Source organism: Anopheles marshallii, chromosome 2, assembly GCF_943734725.1.
Source record: "Anopheles marshallii chromosome 2, idAnoMarsDA_429_01, whole genome shotgun sequence".
Taxonomy (NCBI): Eukaryota; Metazoa; Arthropoda; class Insecta; order Diptera; family Culicidae; genus Anopheles; species Anopheles marshallii.
In genome coordinates this window covers 5,010,341-5,033,394 of record NC_071326.1, presented here as the reverse complement: position 1 = coordinate 5,033,394, position 23,054 = coordinate 5,010,341, and the positions used below count along the sequence as shown (strand labels likewise).

At 41.9% G+C, this 23,054-nt stretch overlaps 3 protein-coding genes across 3 annotated transcripts; 2 read left to right on the top strand and 1 right to left on the bottom strand.

The window, feature by feature from the left end:
- Positions 1-1,830: 1,830 nt before the first annotated feature.
- Positions 1,831-3,382, top strand: LOC128708154 (glutamyl-tRNA(Gln) amidotransferase subunit A, mitochondrial). Its single transcript, XM_053803115.1, has 2 exons — positions 1,831-2,108; positions 2,182-3,382. The coding sequence occupies exons 1-2, from the start codon at positions 1,831-1,833 to the stop codon at positions 3,380-3,382; spliced, it is 1,479 nt and encodes a 492-aa protein (XP_053659090.1).
- A 49-nt stretch (positions 3,383-3,431) lies between these two features.
- Positions 3,432-3,988, bottom strand: LOC128709092 (guided entry of tail-anchored proteins factor 1-like). Its single transcript, XM_053804076.1, has 2 exons — positions 3,920-3,988; positions 3,432-3,857 (listed from the first exon to the last, which is right to left on the bottom strand). The coding sequence occupies exons 1-2, from the start codon at positions 3,986-3,988 to the stop codon at positions 3,432-3,434; spliced, it is 495 nt and encodes a 164-aa protein (XP_053660051.1).
- Positions 3,989-4,614: 626 nt separating this feature from the next.
- Positions 4,615-8,263, top strand: LOC128719444 (dihydrolipoyllysine-residue succinyltransferase component of 2-oxoglutarate dehydrogenase complex, mitochondrial). Its single transcript, XM_053813069.1, has 6 exons — positions 4,615-4,710; positions 4,985-5,091; positions 5,433-6,122; positions 7,546-7,690; positions 7,755-8,060; positions 8,129-8,263. The coding sequence occupies exons 1-6, from the start codon at positions 4,615-4,617 to the stop codon at positions 8,261-8,263; spliced, it is 1,479 nt and encodes a 492-aa protein (XP_053669044.1).
- Positions 8,264-23,054: the final 14,791 nt, after the last annotated feature.

Genomic DNA, 23,054 nt, shown 5'->3' with positions numbered 1-23,054 from the left:
GTCTTTCTTTTTCGGCTTTGTTTCGTACATCCTGCCCATTGACCATTTGCTTGGCCAGGAGACGACCCTTTACCTTTTCCTGCTTTTTTATTCCCCCCCCAACGTTTGAAACCGTTCTGGTCGTTACCTTCATTCAGACTTACACTCGCTGGAGGCGTACGATCCTTCGCGACAACGCGGTAAAGGTGTGAAATGGTACTTCACGGGTGTTGGCGTTTGTTGAAGATTTCTGATGAAATTGGTACCCCGTTGAATATTCAAGTAATCGTGCCCGAGGTGGTACGCAAATCGGTGTACTTCTCTTACCCCGAAGAAGGGTGGGAAACAAAAGGGACTACGGCTGGACAGGGATGAATTTAAATGCTCAAACACAACCAACTGTACGGAACGGAAAACGTTAACCGAACCATCCTTGTCGATTGGTGGATGCATGCGCTTTTCGGAATTTCATTCAATTTCTTGACAACAAACACCATTGCTCACTCTCGTTGCCTCCGGATGTGACAGAGCCCTTAAACGCTCCCTGCCGATGCGCATACGCATGAGGGAAATGGAAAAGGTATTTCATGCTTGAATATATTCAAGCTCCGGCAACGTCTTCAGTTTGTTATCGATAACGCTTTCGTTCAGTATGCTCGATCAAGCAGAGGCTAGGTCGACATTAATTCTTCGTTCGTGCGAGCGGCTGCATATGTGCATGAACCAACAGGGCAGGATTTATTCAACAATCGATTGTGTAGCATTATTTATGAATCGCTGACTGTTGCAAGAACTGTTTAATGATGAGATAAAGATTTGTTGGAGTATCATGGCTTATGTTTAAACCGTTTCAACTTGTTGTTGACTTCTACGAAACATGCCTTATGATGGAAGTGGATTACAATTAGACTTAAACCAATACATGCATTTTATGTAGAACTTGTTTAGGACATTAGATTTTCTATTTACAATGTTACAATGATGAGTTGTAAGAACAATGTACCCACTATCGTACAGTCATGTCATTAGAATGACACCAGACGACCTTGTCGTTCACAGGAGGCGTGGAAGGTCCTAATTTTGGACAAGACGTTGATGCGTTGAAGCACAGTGCTGGATTAAGCTCGTCTATGGTACAACGACAAAAACGGCTCGCTTATGGCGGCTGAGGTCGGCTGTAGGGTGTAGATCTCTTTTATTTTGAATATTAGTTACACATATCTGTGTTGATAGCACATGAAATATCGCAAATTCGATTGCTGTCCTTGAACATTCAACATTCTTCGTATTATGGATCCAGCGTCATTTATTTTGTTTCTAGAATTTGTATTAGCTTCACTTCACATTTTGTAAAATAATGAAAATAAAATATAGCCGCTGGAATAATTTTATTCTCTCGTTGTGCTCTTCATATCAAATGCCCATGCAGCAAAAAAGCATTCAACTTCAGTGGCTTCCACACAAGGTGAACATGCAAGAAATTCCCTATAGTGAGAAAATTGAGTGAGATATCATTTCTCACTTACGGAACACAGATTTTGAAATCAGCTGTGATTTTGTTCAAAACAACAATCAAAAAATCTAAAATTAAGCCGGTTTTTGGAATAAAAATGTTAACACAGCTGTAATCACTATTTCGTGTTATATAAAGAATCAAAAAATATATTTCGCTGTAAGGAATTAACTATTTTTACCCACTATGCAAAATGTCAAATGCACGCGAAGGATCCGAACGCAAAACAATGTAAACAAATCAACCGGTACGCAACACAATTCCCCTTGATTATGCGATATAGCAGATATTGTACAGATTTTATTTACTTTACAGGTTCTTGCTTGGACAAAAGGAACATGATTCGATTACCGTTTCGTGTACGTGCATTATCGGAATGCTTTCGAAACAAATCCTTAGATCCGGTGGCTGTTGCTGAACAATGCATGACACAAATCGAACGCCATAAGCCTCTGAATGCTTTCGTTCGTGTATCGTCTGCAAAAGCATTGGCGCAGGCAGAACACTCAAGGGATCGATATAAGAAGGATGCGCCGATAAGTGTCCTCGACGGTGCAACCATAGCAGTGAAAGATAATTTCTGTACTAAAGATGTTCATACAACGTGTGCTTCTCGGTAATATGGAAAACTCGATCCATCGAAGAACGATCGGTGTCAGTTAATATAGCAAATATGAATATCCTTTTAGAATGCTCGAGAATTTTGTCCCAACTTACGATGCAACTGTTGTGGAGCGGTTACAGGCACAAGGAGCTATTCTTTTGGGCAAAACTAATCTCGATCAGTTCGGGATGGGTTCCGGCTGTATTGATTCTATTTTTGGACCAACAAAAAATAGTTGGAGTGATGATTTAAACGATGATCGCTTTCGGATAGCAGGTGGAAGTTCTGGTGGATCGGCTGTTGCAGTAGCTGCTGGATTATGTTACGCGGCCCTAGGTTCTGATACCGGCGGATCAACCCGAAACCCAGCATCGTATTGTGGAATTGTTGGATTGAAACCTACGTATGGGCTTGTGTCTCGTCACGGCTTGATTCCGCTGGTTAATTCAATGGATGTTCCTGGCATCATGACACGAACGGTAGATGATTGCATATCTGTACTGAATGCTATCGCTGGTCCTGATAATCGCGATTCAACGACGGTTAAGAAACGGTACCAAAGTATTCCAGCACTTGAGGAGGAAATTTCCTTGAAAGGATTACGAATCGGTATTCCAGTTGAGTATCACTGTGATGGTTTGGATGCGGAAGTGCTCCAGACATGGACCATTGTAGCGGATATGCTCGAATCTGCAGGTGCTACTGTGAATGCTGTCTCGCTGCCCAATACCGCTTCATCGATATTCGTTTACTCAATTCTTAATCAGTGTGAGGTGGCCAGCAATATGTCACGCTACGATGGAATAGAGTATGGTCATCGATCTCAGGAGGACAGCAGTACCGAACAGCTTTATGCACGCACCCGAGCCGAAGGGTTCAACGGTGTGGTGAAGAACCGAATCCTATCCGGCAATTATTTCTTGCTCCGCGAAAACTATGACAAATATTTCCAAAAGGCAATGAAGGTACGGAGACTGATTGCGGACGACTTCGTACAAGCCTTCAAACAGGTGGACGTACTTCTCACACCCACCACCCTAAGCGACGCACCGCTATACAAAGACTTCGTTCAAAGCAATAATCGGGATCAATGTGCTGTGCAAGACTTTTGCACCCAATCCGCCAACATGGCCGGCATCCCAGCGCTATCGATTCCAGTGAGGCTATCGTCCCGTCAACTGCCGATCAGTTTGCAACTCATGGGAGACCACTTTTCCGAACGAACTCTTCTGTCGATCGCTGGTTGGATTGAGAAGGAGGTGAATTTCGTTACGAACTATAATTAGACCAAAAATAAATTATCCGCTTGTCGCGTTAGCCTATCATCCAACCTGTTTATTTTACATAGCCGGCAACTGTTCTGGCGACGAAGTTATTTACAACGATCCAAAACACCACCGATATGGAGTTGGGTACTTTCGTTGGAAAGTTGATAAATCCACCAAATGGTTCAAAGTTAAAATTGTCCCCAAACACGATGACGGTTGAGTAACGGTAGAAGATGGAAATGTACATCATGCAAAGGCCAAGCACGGCCAAACCACCGTAATGCAACCCGTACTCATATGCCACACGCTTTACATTATCGCGACCTTTGGCTTCGTTCAGCGACTGTTCTAATTTACCAATTTCCCGCTCACACTTCACGTACTTGGTATATTCTTCGCGCATAGAAATCTTCCCAAGCTCGGTTCGTAATTTTGCGATTTCTTTCCTTCTTGTTTTCACTTCTACGCTGTCACCGCACACGAAGGGAAGGATCTGTGGCAAGAGACGAAAGATCGAATCACTCTTGGGTGTGAAATGTGAATGAAAATACTTACGGTTTTCGTTAATTTCGATGCAAATGCCATCAGCAAGGATAACAACGATATAACAAATATTAAATACATCGTAAAATGTGTAGTTTGATTGAATATTTTGTAATTTTGTACAATGTTGTGGATGTGGGGCATGCGCAGAGGTTTGTTTTGAAACGAGAAGCAGATGTTCGGACACATTGGTGCATTTTGACATTCTATCGGTTTGACAGTTTGATTCCATCGGAGGCGCTCTTGTTTATTCAATTTCCATATGATTTTCAGGTATTTTATCGAATCCTGTGTTTTAAAAGTAACGTGATTTGAACTTTAGCCGTGCAGTAATGCAAATTACATCGAAATTAACAGCACACACAAAATTTCTTGTTCTAAATACCTCCACTCAATCAGCTGAATCGACCTTGACTAGCATGACAGCTGTCAAAGTGCTGGACCGCCAGCTTCTCTTTTTCGTACACTTGCAAAATTCTGTCGCCGTGCCCAATCCCATCCGCAACAATTCTGTCCGGATAATTCTGTTTGCACGGAGTTATCGGGGGAGTTTGCATAAAGGGTCCATCGTCGAAGGAACGATCCTCGGTAAGCAGCTGTGTTGTGCCGTGCCAGCCGAAATCGTGGGTGCTTTGACACCGTCAAATTTCACTTTTCACTTTACGCTGTCAAGGCAACAAACGTGCACAAGCAGCTGTGAGTGAGCGATGGCCGGAATTCTTTCGATATCGTCGCGAAATCTGCCCCGAGCAGCGCTCCGTTTTGGGCTGCGCTCGCTAGAAGGACACACAGGACCTCAGCAGGTACGTTACATCGATGGTGTGTGGTGGAATGTGTATGAAGAAATTGTGGCAAAATCGTTTCGGTAAAGTGCAGATACTGCTCGTAACTTTTCGCACCGGTGAAAAGCGGATTATGTAATCTCGAAAGCGATACCGTGGACAGATGAACTGCCGCGACGGTCCACGATGGACCGAAGATGAAGGGGCGTTTGTGTGTGACGATCGATTTTTGTCCTGATTACGCGAAACGATTTGTAACTGACTAGAGCCTCTTTTTATCCGCCTTTATTTGTAGGCCACTGTAGCTGGTTCCCGAGCCCACCACCAGGGGCGTAGATTGTTGCCGAGCATCGTCCGGTCAGCGGTCACCGACAGTGGCCGTCGTAGCGAATCCGTTGGAAAGTAAGCGAAACTGTTATTGCTTTTATTTTTAGCTGCCCATATGTTGCGCCCTTCGCTCGATCCGTTGCCGCATACCGTGCAGCGATCATTGTAGGTTTGATTGATAACAATGTATAGTGAATAGTGTGGCGTAGTGGGAGGCGTGTGATCACATGGTGGCCGTGGTACATACACACCTGCTCGTGGCGACACACGTCTGCCGTGTGTTTATAGATCGGTTCAACGAGGCATGGCACCGGATCATGGCGGATTTGTTTACCCTGTTTGCAGTGAATGTGTTTTATTAGCGATAAGCCACTAATGAACAATCTGTTGTCCCCTTTGATTCGTGTGATTGATAGCTCTATCAAGGCGCAGGGATGGGCTGTGAACGAGCGCACCATCTTCACCTCGGCCCGTATGCTCTCGTCGGAGATCATCAAGGTACCGCCGTTTGCCGATTCAGTGTCGGAAGGTGATGTGAAGTTTGAAAAGAAAGTCGGCGATGCGGTGGCCGCCGACGAAGTGGTCATGGAGATCGAAACCGACAAGACGACGGTCGGTGTGCCGGCTCCCGGACATGGCGTTATCGAGGAGATCTATGTTGCGGACGGCGATACGGTGAAGGCCGGTCAACAGCTGTTCAAGATGAAGATTACCGGTGAAGCACCAAAGGGCGCTGCCAAACCAGCCGATGCTCCGGCACCGGCAGCAGCGGCCCCACCTCCACCACCGCCGCCGCCACCTCCAGTAGCAGCAGCCGCACCACCCCCACCACCTCCCCCACCAGCGGCTGGAGCACCCCCGCCACCACCACCACCGAAACCGGCGGCTCCTATTAGCCGAATGCCCGTCGCTGCCATCCGCCATGCGCAGGCCATCGAAGCGGCCACCGTGAAGGTACCGCCGGCAGACTACACCAAGGAGATCACCGGAACGCGTACGGAGCAACGCGTGAAGATGACGCGCATGCGGTTGAAGATTGCCTCGCGCCTGAAGGAGGCTCAGAACACGAACGCAATGCTGACGACGTTCAACGAAATCGACATGAGGTACGTTATCGGCAATAATACGCTTATCTTTCGTCGTCGCCGTGTTGTGTAGTGTGCCCCGTGTCGCCCAGCTTCTTATCGCTGCTGGCAACAGACAGTTGAGTGGCATCTTGACACGGGTAATCCATTAGGTTTGGTTCGAGGTGTTTTTTTTAAAGCTTCGCGCAATCTGCCGGAGGCCAAGCCTCCAACTGGGGTTTTTGGGGTGAAAAACATCATAAATGCTAGTTGTCTTAGGATCGTGAATGACATGGTGAACTTCTCAAAACACTTGTCAATGCCTCCAATAACTCGTAATTTTAGTTTCATTAGCTTAATTTCCCATTAGAGCTATAGTTTCGTAAAGATGATTCTGCCCTTCTCAGACCTGTGTTCGAGTAACAGATGGGACTTATCTTCAACTTATATCTTACAACAATTGGAATTGAAGTTTAAATATCCCCAGGCGGGGTTTTGCCTGGAATAGGATTAATTCACCGAAGCAACGGAATTCGCTTCGGAAGGTGACGCATCAACCTTGAAGCCTGCGGTACGATGACGTATCGCGTGCCTGGTGAATGGCGAAGGCCATCCGCGACGCATGACGTAACGATGCGATAGTGTTCGAAAAACGTGGGAAACAGACACGCATGCGTGAATGGTTTAAAAACTACCCGGTTTGAACATTCATTATTCTCTCCGCAATGCTCCATTGGACATAATTTTGCACCATTATTTGTGCGAGTTTTGTGAGAGTAAAATATAAAAATAACGTAAGCGTAATTATGCAGCTGGGACATCAGGATGGATAACAGCAGTTCTTTTTGTAAAAAAAAAATCAATCATGCGCACAAATACATTTTGTGCGAAATTATACTATGGAATGACGCACATTAGCGAAAGAGCCAATAGTACTTGATAGCGCTTTTGTTTATTGACCTACAACCTTGGCGGCTTGGTCTGCTGCAGGAGTCCTCTAAATCGCTCGGATGGGGATGGACGGATGGGCGTATCCAATATCCCGGCTTTTCAGAAGGACGCATCGACGTTTTCAATCCATTTCAATTGTATTTAAATACTACGTCTCTTCTGTCAATGCGGAAAACCTACGGACAGTGTCTTTCTTATGACATGATCAACCTACTGGACTCTATTGCGTCAAATTCGCTATACGATAGTATAACCGATTCTCCATTGTCCTTCCACACATACCGGCTCAAAAATTTATCGAACGTCAGAGATGGTTTCGTCAGTTTTGGACAAAATTTTAGTCTGGAAAGCGCATGTCAGGATCGAAACTTTGTAACTTCTGTATAGTTCTAGCTTCGATCAGCTTCGGCAGGTGTTTTCAGTGGAGAAGTTTAAGATTCTGTTTAACTAAATGTGTAAAATGATAAGCTTTTGATATTGCTTCCATCAAATAATGAATTATTGTTATTTTTAGCTTCATCATGGATTTCCGTAAGCAACATTTGGAAGCATTCGTAAAGAAGTACGGCATGAAGCTGGGATTCATGTCTGCCTTCTGCAAAGCAGCTGCCTATGCCCTGCAGGATCAACCCGTCGTAAACGCTGTCATTGAAGAAAACGTAAGAAACGCATTCTAACCCCGGCCTTCCTGTGGAATTAATTGTTTTTGTGTTAATTTTTAAGGAAATTATCTATCGCGATTACGTAGACATTTCGGTAGCGGTAGCCTCGCCAAAGGGTCTGGTGGTGCCCGTGTTAAGAAATGTGGAAGGCATGAACTACGCCGATATTGAGCTGGCGATCGCCGGTCTTGCGGATAAGGCGAAAAAGGGAACGCTCGCGGTGGAGGATATGGATGGTGGTACCTTCACCATCTCGAACGGTGGCGTGTTTGGTTCCCTGTTGGGAACTCCAATCATCAATCCTCCGCAGAGCGCCATTCTTGGTATGCATGGCATCTTCGAGCGACCAATTGCCGTAAAGGGACAGGTAAGGGACGATCGATAGCAATTGTTGTTTTATTTCTGCTAAACATCTTTTCTGTTTACCTTCTAAAGGTGGTTATCCGACCCATGATGTACGTAGCCCTGACTTATGACCATCGATTGATTGATGGCCGTGAGGCCGTCACCTTCCTGCGCAAGGTAAAGGCCGCAGTCGAGGATCCTCGCATTGTGCTGGCCGGTCTGTAAGCGACCTGCCGTACTCATCAACTGCCTGCGTTCACGAAGATGAAGAATTTTCCCCCGGAGAAATCGGCCTTTCGGACCAGCGCGAATATATAATCATAGAATTGGCGGACGCCACGCCGTGTGAGACGATACATGAAATGGAAGATAACAACATTAGAAGGACAACGCTTTTATACAGCACCACAACATATGAACGTATCCCGTTGGAAGAGATTGCACAACCGTTGCCTAATTACTTGTTTCTTATGAATCTTTACCCTAACCGCCAGTTCCCACTTAAAATCCTCCCAGAGGACGGTGTACGATTAAATATGGACGAAGTTCAAGCTAATGTAGCGCTCTTAACCTGACAGTTTGAATTTCGATGTTGTGAAACATTATGCTCGTTGCGCAAATGTTAGAGTTACAGCGGAGATTGAATATAATTTTTGCCATGGAAAATCACGACTCTCCTGCCGAGGTTTTCCGCTTATCAGTCCAGTTACACTAAGCCATACCAAGATTGGACGCTGTTGGTGTTGTTCGTGCGGAGTGCGGATGGAGTTCTTCGGCAATCGTAACGTAGAGTAGTAGTTGGTTCCAATGAGCGAATCAACAAGCACATCGGTGGGTTCAAAATGTGTATTAATGGTGCTCTATTAAAGAACGACGATATCGAGGACATTGACGCTTTACGGTGCACGTGAACGGGAAGGATGGGTGAGATAGAACGTTGTGCTTAACATCTTCTTAACTTGGTAACATTTCGAGACAACCTTTGAAACACGAAGCAAGAAAAAACGCAGTTTAGGTAGAGAAGTATTTATTTGAGTAAAAAGTAAATAAAACCCAGTATGAACCAATGCCCAAGTTGGTTCCTTTCATTTCGACTGTTGTGTACATTAGCGTTCTCCGTCTGCAGTGCAATGTTATTTGTATGTACAAATCATTCATCATTGTTCCTATTAACTAACTTGAACGTATTAACCGGTGTCGCCCGGTGAGGTATTTGGATGTCGTGGTGGACCGCTTCAATATGCCATCCCGATCCTGCGCACGCAGGGCTACGGGTAAATAAAGTAAAAAAAAATATCTAGAAAAGACAGGTATAACACGTATGAGGTTGTAGTACCACTAAAGGAGATTAACTGTTTCTAAAGTTATTTGTAGCAGTATTCTTCGATAATTTAATTTGATCAGATTGATTAGTTTAAAATCCACGAAAATTCTCTACAAGTCGAGTTAGGCACACAACGTTTCATAAAATGAATTGCGCGCAAGCTTCGACGCAAGCATTGATTTTTACGCACAGTGGGCTAATTTCAAAATAGAAGCTGGACGGCTGAAGTACTCCCCGCAAAATCGAGTCCTTGGATATTGGAAAGAAAGGTGCATTCGTTTTGGGATCAACAACTCGTAAATAGAAGAATTGCTCATAGACTTTAGGCAAATACGACACATAAAATCAATTTTATTCCTAGAAGTTATCTAAAGGTAAAGTGGTTCAATAACCAATAAATATTGTTTAGGTTGTAGATGGGACCAAATCCAAACATCATATCCGTTCCGTAGAAAAAATAATCGACGTAGTTGGCTTTAGCAAAATATAACCAGGGAAAAGGCCTAAACAAGCCGTGATACACAACAAAAATAATAGGTCGAAAAGCACCTATTGCATTACCTGATCGTAGCAAAATTGACGCTCTAATCAATAGAATGGCCTTTTTTATATTATTTTATGTTTGGAGATCGACTCCGGTATCAACTCCGAAGTCGAGTCCGGAGTGAAATTCGGAGTGTCTAGTCGGTTGCCAGTTCCAGTATGGAGCTGTATGGATTTCATGTGAAGTCGACTCCGAAATATTTTAGAGCTTACCTCATCTAACTTAGGAAGAATATAGATTTCGTAGAATATAGAACTTCCTTTTTGGAGTTAACAGATATTGAAGACTAATTAAACAGTACAAATAACCATTGAAGGAAAAGTTATTAGACAACACTAGCCCCTGCTAATATTTAAACCTCTGATTATTAGTCTTGTACATAAACTATTCCACCGGCCCATCGAATTGATTGGCCAATTCTTTCGTTTTTTTCTTCAACAATTTTAAACACAGTTTTGCTAGACGACAAAAAAAAACAAAAAATGGAAATAAAACAAAGACGAACCCGGTGGCAGGGCCAAGCAAGTAGCTAGCAGGGGCACATTAATGTCGGAAGTTTTGTCATAAACCATGAGATACGAGCGAATGATTATGTTTTATTGCCACTTTGTTCTGGGCGTTCTTTGCTGGCTGCGGTAGCGTTAGTGGGTCTGCGCGCCCATGCACTTTCGCCGCCATTGCCCGCCAGAATCCGGCAAAAGACGACTGTTTCAGTATGGCAGCTCAAATGCAAGACGCTGAAGATGGAACCGAAGCACGAACATTTCGATGTAAAATAAGTGCGCTGCATATTCATCATCATGGACGCGCAGCACACCCGTTTTATTGGTCGAATGAAGGATTGGAGGATCGTTCTAAGTCATAACGGAGCGGAAAGTGCACGGTGGAAAATTAATAGACTGTGGAGCGAATAAATAAAACACGTCCGTCTTGTTTGGTTTCTCGAAATACGTTTATTCTTTATTTTGTTTCCTCAAATCATCCAAGTAAGCGCGGTTGTTTTGTTGGTTTTTGCTCTGATTTCTTCATTTGTGTTAATGTCCTTAAGTTATTCGCCTTTTGTGTTTACGATTTTACTAACAGTTCCCTGGGTACATTGTTTGTTTCAGGTTTGTTTGAAAGTACTGCAATTGTTTTACTTGACCAAATTGAAGTTTTCAATTTTCTTCGCTCACTTTAATTGTTGAGTTCAGTTTTCGCTTTGACAATGTCTAGTAACATTAATATATTATGCCTCTGTTTGAGTATGGGCCATTTTGTTCGATTTAGTAATGTGTGCATGTGTTGAAGTTCGGTTGACCGTTGCCAGAAATGGTTTGGGGTAGGTTTTCTTCAACGCTGGACGTCATCAAATGTGTTCCTTTCGGTAGGCCATTCTAGGACCGGACGGATCTCAATCCCGATTGCTGTTGATATCTCCTCATAACCTCCAGCCCCCATCTCTGGGCATTCTTAAACAATTAAGATAAGCTCATTCAATCCCATCTGAAAGACGGTTCTCGTCGGGCATTAGATATGCGTCGCTGTGTCTGTATGTCTCTATTGTCCATTGCACAAGAAAGTGTGTAACGTGCGTTACACTGGAGAAAAGTGCTAAGGCGAAGGTTTCTAGGAGTGGACCGACACGGGTGCTTTGTTGGATAATTAATTTCTTCACGGACAGTGACACTGACCCAAGTGCCCAACGAACAAATCCACCCGGCAAGACAACGGAGCTGCTCGTGACCGGTGCACCGAAAAGTGTGTCACGGATTTGGGATGCTGAGTCGAAAGTTCCAGTCCCGGGCCCGTGATGACGTTTCGCCTTGCGGGATTCGGGATTCGTTCGTCGTTCTATTCACGGTAAACCCTATCTTGATTTTGATGCGCGATTAAAAATCCGTTTGAAATTCGTTTCCCTCTTCATTGTACAGTTGTGTCCTACCGTCCGAAACAGGCCCGTCCCATTTTGTTTTTTCACTGGGTTGAGTTGTTTTTTTTTTTTGGGCTGTTGTGTTGTGTGTCGCCTCTATTCCTCGTCCTATATGGGGCTTTTGCGTGTACGAGTCAATGGTTTTTGGTCTGCTTATTTCTTTAAGGGAGGATGTTAACAGCAGTCGCGCGGCATTAATGTTAGGGGTCGTGTTTAAATGAATGTCCGACGCCAAGACTGGACCAGCTGGTAGTTAATTTATGGTTCGGTGCGCTATGAGTGAGACGAATAAGTCTCCTTGTTTTCTTCTTTCCTCCCGTAGAACAGCAGTGATTGATTTTGAGTGAATCGGTTGACGACTTTTTACCCAACCTCGGATTAATTTGTTCGCATTATTACCGCTGTCAACGCCGACCGAAACATGGCTTTACATCGGCACCGCAACATTTCTTGCCTTATTTGGTAAATTTTGTTGCAAACCAGGAGCGATTTTGGGGGCATTCATTCGATTTTTATACAATTTTTGTTGTCGTGTACGTTGTACTCCTGCATTTTTTTGTATTTGAAACTAATGAAGTTTGTTTAATGATAACTTTTAATGTAATTTAACATCAGAATTGTGGAATTATTCATTCAAAATCTTATTTTTTTACGTGAAATGTACAAATAATGCGTCTTCGTTTTCGATCATGGTTTTTCTACATTTTCTTAGCTCGTTGGTTGTTTCCTGTGTGATGTACTGCAAAGATATTTGCGTTCCATTCTGTATCTCACAGCACACCAACAGTAACATTGTTTTCCCTGTTTATTTGGTATCGTTTAGTAATTCTTTTGCTAAAAATTGAGTAACTTATGGGTCAATGTGTTGTACTTCTTTTGTATGTTGTTTTGTAACCTTTAGTAAGATTAAATGCGTTTCACTAGCCTGGACGGATACATTTTTGTTTGCTGAACATGTTTGAAATTTTGTATGTATTTTTGGGATCTTTTATAAGGCACTTAAAGATTTCAGTTTTGCATTCGTTTGCTGAATGGTTTTGCTAGTTGACTGTGACTTCTTCTTTTTTTGTTTTAATGAACTTATTTTATTTGTTTTTTCTTCTTTTTTTGTTAATCATATATTCATCTTCTGTTTTTCTTGATAGATATGTCTTCACTGTTTGTTTGGTGTTTGACTTTCTTATGTGTTTTGGACTTTCATATCTTTATGTGTTTCTCGATTGACCTATTCTTCACTGTTTGATATTAGATTTTCCTATGTGTTTTGTAGCTTAATATTTGTTACGTGTTTCTTCTTTATTCTGTTTCATATTTTATGTAAATCTTTTCTCGTTTTAATTAGCTATTACTCATTCTACACGATGTTTCATTCTTCGGGAATAATCATCGCTCCTTAAAATCACTGGAATAGCATACTAAGAAAAAAATATTAATTGAAAACGATCAGTTAGTCGTTTAAGCTCACCCCCGGGTTTCTCGTTACAGAACATTACACTAAAGTCGTTACATCTAGCATTACCTAACCTTAATTTTATTCGTAACTAATCAGCCAGACTGGTGCTGGTAAATTCGTCCAAGCAGACTGTCGTCAGACGTTAGTTTCGTTTACAGTAGCGCTTCATCGGAGAATTATTGAAAATGCGTGTCAATCAGTAGTTCAACCGTGGGGCATTATTTAGAATGTTCGCATTCAAATAGTAGAATGTGTGATTAATGAAAGTGGGATATGTGGCAGTTAAAAAGAGAGAGAGAGAGAGAGACAGTGTGTGGTAATTATATCGTTTTGTTTCCACCCGAGGCCGGGTAATACTATTGCAGAGTTGATTTTTTTTTGTTTGGTGTTTCTTTTAGTGTTCCGTACGTTTAGTACATTACAATTTAGTACAATTTGGAATTTGATCCATTTTTTGATGTATTGTCCGTGAATCCTACGATCGAAGCGAGTGAAAAACAAGATGAAAAGACAATTAAACATAAAGGGAAGAAAAGAAAAGAGGGAGGAAGCTTAGTAGAGACGCATCTGCAAAGGCAGATGCTTAATTTCACACAAACAAAACAAAACAAGCAAGACAAAACTACACGCGGTTGAATTAAATATTGTACGCACCTAGTAAATAAACTCTTCGAAGATAGCCTGACATTTCGCCCGGGATGACGTTTTCTAATGACGCTTTTTGCTTTTAGTGGTTTTGCTTTTTGCGTGGAGGTGGAAAACTCTGTCGAACAAGAAATAGAATTATTCGCTCAGTCGAAACGTTTGCGGAATTTGCATGCATTATTCCAAAGAACTGATTTCCACTCCTTGTGCTGGTTTCTGTTGCCTTCATTGCCGTACTGCGGCCAATGAGGACTTTGACGAAAAGAGTTTTTTTTTTATTCGTGAGTTAGATTTAGGACCTAATTCTCCATTCCATAAAGACGTCTTTTCGTTTTGATTTGTTTCAGTTTGTTCGATTAAATATAAATGCTACTCGTTGCTAGAAACTTGACACTGGACGAACCTTCACGAACCTTCTACAAAAACCGATACACCGTACCTGACAAGCGGGCAAGCATATGTTAAAGACGGAGCAGTCTCTGTCCGATTCCTCTAGATATTTGGAGTACAAACTTCCAATTGCCAATGGGAGATGTGGAGGGATGGTTTGGCCGTCATCGAGACTACACCGGGTAGCCATTTATTGCGTTATTATCGAAAGTTCGGTTCGAAACTCAATGAATTTCTTTTGATGGGATGAAAGGAAAGATTGTAATCAATGGCCATATTCATAACTTTAAAACGACTTTACGTACGTACGTACGTACACACCCACCCACCCAAAAGGTATTCAAGAACCTGGCAAAGAACTTGCATACGTGGCCAAAACAGCAGTGGACGGTACTTGTGTTTGGAAAGATGTGTCCATCCATGGTTGAATAATCGCCCGTCCGCACGGCTCCCGTGAATCTTGGTAAGAAAACTTTCCAATCCCTGTTCCGTTGGAAGGTGTGTGCGACACGGACTTTCTTTTGCATTGGGTCAACCGTGCATCTTACGGGCAAGTGGCCATGATTATGTTTCCGTTCCGCATCGAGCGGACGGCAGCACGGTAGCGTTCCGTACGTTGCTCGGTGCACGACTTAAGATATGCAAATTTGTAGTTCAAAAAGGTGCTTCCCGAATGGACGGTTGGGAAGAACCAGGCTTTGGGAAATGGCTTCCAACTTTGGCAGGATTAGACTGTACCGGGGCCGGGTTCTTGGCCGACACCGGACCAGCATGGGTTGGGCAGCAGTTTGGTTTAGGTAGCAAAAACTTTTCCATCATCTTAAGCCAGAAACGGAACTAAGCAAAATCTTGCCAACTTTCTTCTTGTGTGTTTGTAAACAATACTGCCTAATTGTGCATCCGGAAGAAGATATTTTCCCAGCGCAAGACTTGCTAAAGTGTGGGATTTTTTTAGCCTTTTCGTTCTGAAGATGTATTCTTTGTTGGTTGTTTCGATGTTTCTATTCATATTATCACTGCTTTTTTATGTTTTTGAAGTATTTTGTTATCTATTCGGTTTGAAGTTTGTTCAGCCAGAATCTGCCTGTGCAAGACGGTTGATTGATGTTAAAATAAAACCCATTTTAGTGTTCTATAAGCTGTAAACAAATAGCTCGTTTTGTGTTTTTCAGTGCGATTTTGCTTCCGACTTCTGTCTGTCTAGTTGTTTGTTACTTAAGGAATGTATTCTGTTGTTTCTTCGAGTTTTTCGAGCTGCAATATGTTAGTGCAACGGTATCAAACGGCAGAATCCAACACTTTTCCCACACAAATTAACCGAACGGAAAGAGGGTTGTCCTGTAACTTAAGCAAAAGAAAACATAAATTGCTTTACTGCATCTTCTGTTTTGTACCGTTTTGGTTTTTTTTTTCGATGGGTGGAGTTCCCACCTACCAAGTGATCAGGTCCATCCCAATGTACCGAAACCCGGTGTGTGTGTTGTGATGCATCACATCACTCATCCCACTCGGCCCGAAAGCCTCTGACGAAAGTCCGGAGTTGAAATAATTTTCCGAAGGAGGAAATTTGTTTGAAGATTGGCCTAGAACGTCGTCTAGGGCATAAGTTTCTGGTGTCTTCTCGCTCTGGATGTATGTTTCTTTTTTGTCTGCTTTTTAGTATCTTTCGTACGAGGAAGCTTTACGGTTCGAGCCGGAGTGCGAGCGAACGACTCGTCGGCATCGGCAACAGACGATGGCCAACATCAGCAGCACACCCCGAACAGTAATGGTAGGTGGTCCACTCCGTGGTTAGTCGTTTTGAGAGGTTAATTAACAAAATATTTCGTTCACTTTGCTATTAGGAATAATTTGATTACATTTCCGTGCACGACACACAAGACGACACTCGAAGATGGCGAGTGGTGGTTCAGTTGTTGTGGAGGCTTCTTTCGCAGTGACGTTACACCAAGCCGGTACGAAAACGTCTTTGCCGGAAATTGTTTCTACCGAAAGGAGTTTCGCGCCATCGTTTTGTACGGGAGTGGGGGTTATGTTGGTTTTGAGTGAGTGAGTTTTAGTGCAGAATTTAAAGTCTTCCAGTGAGGATTGTTTTGAATTTAACTGTTATTTTAATACTTTTGTTTGTTTTTTTTTTTTGTTTTCGTTTCCCAACCCCATCATACGCGCAATACTTCTCGCAAAACAAGCTATTTGTTAGATGTTTTGTTTTGATTTTATGTTCTTTTTTGTTGAATTTTGGCAGAAATGTTCGATGTATATTTTACATCGATATGTTTGTTTTTGTCTTTGGTTTACTTTTGTATTCCTTTGAAATTCGATTGCTGAATTTGTATATTTTATCGCAAAACTGTTGGATTGTGTTTGGAATTTGTTTAACATTCGTAATTTAGATAAACTGTTTGTGAAAGTGTTCATTTTTTAATTCAATATTTTTTGTTCAATGTTTTTGACACGTTCTCTGAAGTTCTATCTGACTTTGATGTGTTTGAATTTGAATTTGAATGATACAATTGGCTTTCTTAAAGATTGCTTAGTTTTTCCTATTTCATATAATTCTTTTCTATATTTTGGTGATTTGAAGTTTTGGAGATTGACCTTCATGTTTAATATTTATATACTGAATTTCTTCTTCTTTATTCTAGATGATTGCCGGCTTGTTTTTTTTTTGGTTTGCTGAAAATAATTAATTAAAATATCTGACCAGCTACTAATGCCTCGAAAAGGATGGCCTGAAGTGCGTCTGAAGACTTTCATTTCCTCCAGAAGTTATTCATATTCAATGAAGCGTAAGTTTGCGGTACGATTTGGCAAGACTTATCCCTTGTTTCGAGCCTGGAATGGATACGCACTCGCAATCAAGAAGCGTTCCTTAGAATTTTGTCGAGAAGATTTGCGCGATGTAGTTGTTGGTCGACGAGTGTCTGCTTGGTAATAGATTTCGCATCAAAGAGAATTTCGCAAATGCCCGTAACCCTCCCACAGGGTTTTCTGACCCCCAAAACATTAACAATTTTCCGAACACGAATCCCAAACATGGCCCGATAGACCGAAATTCCGTACCGAAATGTGCGCCTTGTTGTGTATTATTAATTTTTGATAGACACCACACTTGATCTCGACTGCGTCCCGGTGCGGATGGCGTGCATCTTTGGTTCCGATCTGGTTGGTTATGTTCTGATAGTTGAGATATTGTTAAGGATTTTTCTTCTTTGAAATTATTTTCGATTGCAATGTTTGGAATTTTGCGGTTATCTTCAGCTTTTGCATATGTTGGTGTAATGAGCTTCTTAAAAATTGGAAACCAAACTTCCTTGCGTTCCACGTTTCCTCCACAGGGAGGGAACGAAGAATGGTTTTTTATCCCTTTCCATCGTGTGGCCGGCCGTGTTGTCGAGAAGCGGGAAGGGGACCGAACGACACGCAGATCGATCCCCTCAAAAACCCATCCGCTGGCTAACCGGAATGGGCTAGACCGAATCTCTCCGGAGCCGGCCCGATGGAAAAACACTGTCCATTCCCTGCTGCAGATTCCAGTGGATGACAGTATTTTCGTTACTTTTGGAACCAGAAAACGTACCAACTGTAAGCCGGATGTTGTCTGAGTGGATGCATTTGTGTAAAAGATGGTTGTTCTTGAGAGATGCGCTCGTGTGAATTAAAGAAATTGGTAAACGTAATGAGATTTGTGTGAGAAATAGCCGGAACTTCTCTGCTCTTGATATTCGTTCAGGCGGTTTTTGTCTATTTTGTTGTTTTCTTCTGATTATCTTCTGTGTATGTAATAATTTCCTAGTTAGAAATGTTTCTGTACTTGCTTTGGCTTGTTCGATTTTGTATTCCCTTTCCGGTTCGTTCGCCCTAGGTTCGTGCCTTAGTTCCCAGACGAGTAGCAATTTTTTTTCGCAATTCCGATACCGAAAGCTTATAAACGCGCTTTTCCCGGCGTTTTTTGACCCTGTCTAGAAATAGAAAGATTAAAAAGTAGCAATTAAGTATCATTCCGTGTGTTTGAAAATGTACTCAAACCCTTTTCCGTAACTCGGCTCAAGTCAGCTCGGTGCTGGGAGACGGATCGCCGTTGTACTCCAAGCATTATGAGATGTGGAGTAGATGTTTGGGGAAATTGGGGTATCGTTGTTAAACTAGTATGTGTGTGTTAATCAGAAACAAAATCAAGAAACTAAATAGGATCGTTACAAAAACTGGATGCCTTCTTTCGCATTCCCGCGGTACCTCTTCTTCTAGCGCGGAAGAAGCACCGGGTTTTTGGTTTTGAGGAACTTATATTAGTAAAGATTTTCGCCCAAATCATCGTTTGGTGCGATGATGGTTTACACAAATTATCGGTCGCACACAGAAACTTTATCGCCATTTTGAGTTTTTCGAGTCGAAACAGTACACCAAAGTGTCCGCTAAAGGTCCTCAATAGTGTGTGGTTTTGACTGTCCCCGTTCTGTAGTTAAGGTCCAACTTTTATGTGTGTGTGTGTGTTTTTCCCTTCATTTATCTATAATGTCAAGGAATTGGTTTTGCTTTAAACCGAGAGATTTCTGTCGAGTATTGTTTTCTGCTTTCTTAATTATCTACAAAGAAGTTTAAACTGCTTTTCGTCCATTTTTGGTCTTTCAATTAGCCCTATTTTCAGTGTACCAGCGGTGGGTGTTTTGGTTTTGGTTCAAATCATTAATTTACAGCTTACAGCTTAACAAACAGTACCATTTGCCCAAAAAATCCAATCTGGTCAGGTGTATAATAAATTGGTAGCTTTCAACAATTAAAATAAATTTGCTTAAATATCAACAATAGGAGTTTTTTTGTTTCCTGTAATAGGGGTTTCATCAATTTTCTTTTGACTGACATTGCAGGCTGATTGATTGATTCTTGGATCAATAAATATTATCTTTTCTCCTTTTTTTGGTTAAACATTTTTCTTGTTTGCCTTTTTGGCTTCTATTACAACTAAATCAGTGTTAGATTAGATGGAACACCTTTTTGCCTCTTTTTATCACGGTTGTAGCTCAGGTTTAGAAAAATTACATCACAGATAAACAAAGAATGATTTCTTCTTTTCAAATGCTTTTTTTGCTGATTTTGTTGACATTCGCTAAAACAAAACCAACCTGCAATGTTTTTTTTTAGGGTTGATTGTTTTTCTTTTGCTATATTGATTATGTTTGTTTGTTTCCTTGTCTTTCGCTATCCCACCCAGTTGGTACAACAATTAATTTATGCATTTTCGTAAAAGAAAATTTCACTATTTTTCATTCGTTTTGCATCAATTTTTGATTTAACAAAACAGAGTGAGTGAGATAAAAAAGCATAATTATCACATTTTAGTTTTCAGCTTGGCTTTCGTTTGTGTGTGTTTTTGTTTGTTTGGTTTTTCTTCCAGATTTGGTGCTAACAAATTCCAATACATAATTTCTTCAGATTATGTGGTTTTGTTCGTCCAAATCATTTTTTCCAGTTCGAACTGTTTTGTTCATTCACTTAGCACGTGTGTTAACGCGAATCAGTCAACACAGATCGCAGTAAACGGGGTGCTCCTTGCAATGTCGATGTGTTGGTATGGTGATGGTTTGGTAGTGTGTATGTGTGTACGTACGAGTGTGAGTAAGGTTTTTGTAAGGAACAACCGTTTTAGAGCTGTGTTAAACACGTTCTTCCGAAACAAAACATTCCAGTTTTTGTTTATTGCTATTGTTTCTTGTTTCTGGCGATTGTTGGATGGTAGTAAATTGCTATAAGAAGGGACGGGGTGTATGCTCTTTTATGTTGGTTCAAGATGAAAGGCCTTCTATCGTTTTGTGTTTTTCTTCTGTTGGGGTTGCTTAAGTTAAGTTAAGCATGTTTAAGAACTAAATCCTGAGTAAGTTCGTGTAAAAACATAAAATTGTTTAAAATAGTGTGTTGGAATGTGCAGAATGGATTCTTTTTCTGCATGCGTTTAAAAAAATAAATCATCATAAAAACAAAAGATCCGGTAAAACTGGTCTGCTGTAACTACTACTACTACTTCGTTCTTTTCTATCCTGTGTTGTTTGTATGTGGTGATATTGTGAAGGACGTAAAGGAAATCCCTGGCCAACTTATACAAGGTTTAAGCGTGTGTTTTTTCCAGTTTTCAGTGCAATGTTTTTTCCCTATTAATTCCCCGTTCTATTATGTTCTTTTGAATATTTGTACGTTTTGCTAAATTGTGTGTTAAAGTACTTAAAGTAAGAATGGGTATATTAAAAGTATAGAATGCTATACAAAGTATAAAATTGGAGCGATGCATACGTTTGAGTGTAGAGTGGTTGTGGTGATGTTTCGTGTTACAAAACGAATTTCGTCTGTTGAGTACTTTTTGGATTTAGTTTTGCTGTTTTTTGTCATTTGCTTTAGTTAGTTTTTTGGTTGTTAATTTAGCTCTTTTTGTTTGCTTTTGCATCACAATGCTGTTTTCTTTTTCCTGCTTTGCAACAAGGGACTATTAAATTTCGCAAGGCGTTTCTTGTACTTTCTTCTGCATTTTGGGTTTAAATAACCAATTCTGGGAAAAGGGAATCATTTGATCCAGACGAAATAAATACCAATAATACTTAGATAAAAAAAAAACAATCAAAATACCGGCAACCGAAAGAAAAATCTAATCGAGCTGCGCAAAACTGGGTGCATGTCACGAAAACGAAACAAATAATAATACGGTTGTGTTATACTTCTCTGCAAAGCCCGGTAGGCCGCTTTTCCTTGGAAGCTTTGTCGTTGGCTGGAAGTTGCACTCTCGGTCGGTCTCGGTCTTCGATGATGAGTTGTCCCACGTTGGTATCACCTGCGGTCCGCAAACGCTGCAAACGCACACGCCATCATGTGCTGTCAGTTCCGATGCTGGATGGTCCGAACATTGGCTATATCTGGTGCTCTCCGGTGCTCTTGACGAAATAAAGGGGAAAATTCGAATTCAAATTTTCCCCTGCGCTGATTTTGTTGGAATTTTCTCCTCCCGATACGGGTCGCGTGAGGATAGCCGTAAAAGACGCGGTGCCGAAGAAAATAGGGGCATCATTTCCCCCTCATTTTTCGCCGAACTGATGATTTTCTCCTCCACCAGGAGGAGTAGTAAGGAGTCGAGACAATAAGACATTGGCCCGAACGGTATTTTCTCTTTTTTTTCCTTGACTGGATTTCTGGTTTCGTTTTGGTATATTGTTTCGAGGGAAAGAAAGTTGCTTCTGCTGTGTGGGTTTTGTTTTGGGGTGGTTGGATTTGGAATTTCACTACGCGCGTGTTTGCGTGTTGCTAGCGTGGGTGACACGTGCTGCTGCCTGGCGTGGTCGTCGTACACCGTCTGTACGCCCCAAAAGACGTTTCCTTATGCGGCCGAACGCGGCAAATCCGACACTCGCCTGTTTTCGCTGTGAAGATGGACAAGATGGCGTATCAATATTTTATTCATTGAGCGCATCATTCGCTTTAGGGGTTGTGTGCGTTTTTCTTCTGTTCTGTTCTATTCTCCGTCCGCACAGCGTTCTGCTGCCGGTCCAGGGGGTGAGCTTCTCTTCACAAACTGTGGCATGTTCTCAACGAACATTCTTTCCTTTGGTGGCTGTTCTTTTGGGTGATTTGAACGAGCTTGATTATTCCTGGTTTTCCGGGTTGTTCCAAGCGGGATATTTTGGCGACGGTAGGGAAAAATGCTTCTTCATGTAAATCTCCGGTATCCAATCAGGTTTGTTCTGTTAACCAGTAATTCTGCCGGTTATTCAATGTTCTTGATATCAATGTTATTAGACATTGCAATAGCAATCAGTTTGGGCGGGTTTAATGACGGGTCAAGTTGGAACTGATGTGCGTTATCGGCCATGAATTCTTAAGAAAAGTGCTGTTTTCCGGAATGTTTTGTTTTTTACACGTGGTTCTGCAGATAGCTGTTGTCTGGTTGATGAGTTCGTTCAATTCCTTCTATCTGTGGATGGAGAAAAGTCTAACTTGAACTAGCTGAATAAAGGTAAATTGAGGACAGTGCTCATAGAAGACACTATCTCAGCGTGTAATTATAATTCGACACTGGATTTGAGACGATTGAAACTTGTATTTTAATAATACTATAAATTAGGACACCTTCCACACAAAATGCAGCATTATGGACACTTAACAATCACTGATTAAGCTTCCCGCTCACTAGCTAATTACCTTGTTTTCCATTGCAAAGTGTAGGTTCAACGTCACTTTATTCACTCCATTTTGTACATAGATTCAAACACAATTTGTAACTGCCGAAACTACGGTTTCCACTGCACGACTGTCGTCCATTGTTGAGTTCCAAGGTTTTGATTTCCTGGCGGTAGTGTTTTCGGGCTTGCAACATAATTTTAGCTATTAATTTCCATGCACGATGCACGACGCTTTCGCTTGAAAGTTCTTCCGCGAGTGTAATCCATTTTTGCACCATAAGTGTTCCACAGTGTTTTGGCCACATTTGCACTGCCTGATCGCACTGCACTGTTGCTACTACTGCGCGTGATGATAACTTCAGTTGGCCACATGTGCACTGCTGATCGAACCGCGCAGAACACCAAACACCAACGATGCCATCGGTGTACCGGTCGAAGGCGCAGGCTGCAGCCAGCGGAGAATAAAGTGATGTTGAACGGTAGATGGACTTGAGCGAACTGATTTTCTAGCTCACACAGTGCTCAGCAGGAAAATGTTTTTCGGCATAAAAATCATGGTCAAGATCGGCGTCCAGTTCTGGCAGCCGGT

What these genes read in the sequence shown, in the direction of transcription:
- LOC128708154 (XM_053803115.1), top strand. Translation starts at nt 1,831, where the DNA reads ATGATTCGATTACCGTTTCGTGTACGTGCATTATCGGAATGCTTTCGA. An exon ending in CATACAACGTGTGCTTCTCG is followed by an intron (nt 2,109 to 2,181) that starts GTAATATGGAAA and finishes ATATCCTTTTAG; the next exon opens with AATGCTCGAGAATTTTGTCC.
- LOC128709092 (XM_053804076.1), bottom strand. Translation starts at nt 3,988, where the DNA reads ATGTATTTAATATTTGTTATATCGTTGTTATCCTTGCTGATGGCATTT. An exon ending in CATCGAAATTAACGAAAACC is followed by an intron (nt 3,858 to 3,919) that starts GTAAGTATTTTC and finishes CTCTTGCCACAG; the next exon opens with ATCCTTCCCTTCGTGTGCGG.
- LOC128719444 (XM_053813069.1), top strand. Translation starts at nt 4,615, where the DNA reads ATGGCCGGAATTCTTTCGATATCGTCGCGAAATCTGCCCCGAGCAGCG. An exon ending in CGTAGCGAATCCGTTGGAAA is followed by an intron (nt 5,092 to 5,432) that starts GTAAGCGAAACT and finishes TGTGATTGATAG; the next exon opens with CTCTATCAAGGCGCAGGGAT. An exon ending in CAATTGCCGTAAAGGGACAG is followed by an intron (nt 8,061 to 8,128) that starts GTAAGGGACGAT and finishes TACCTTCTAAAG; the next exon opens with GTGGTTATCCGACCCATGAT.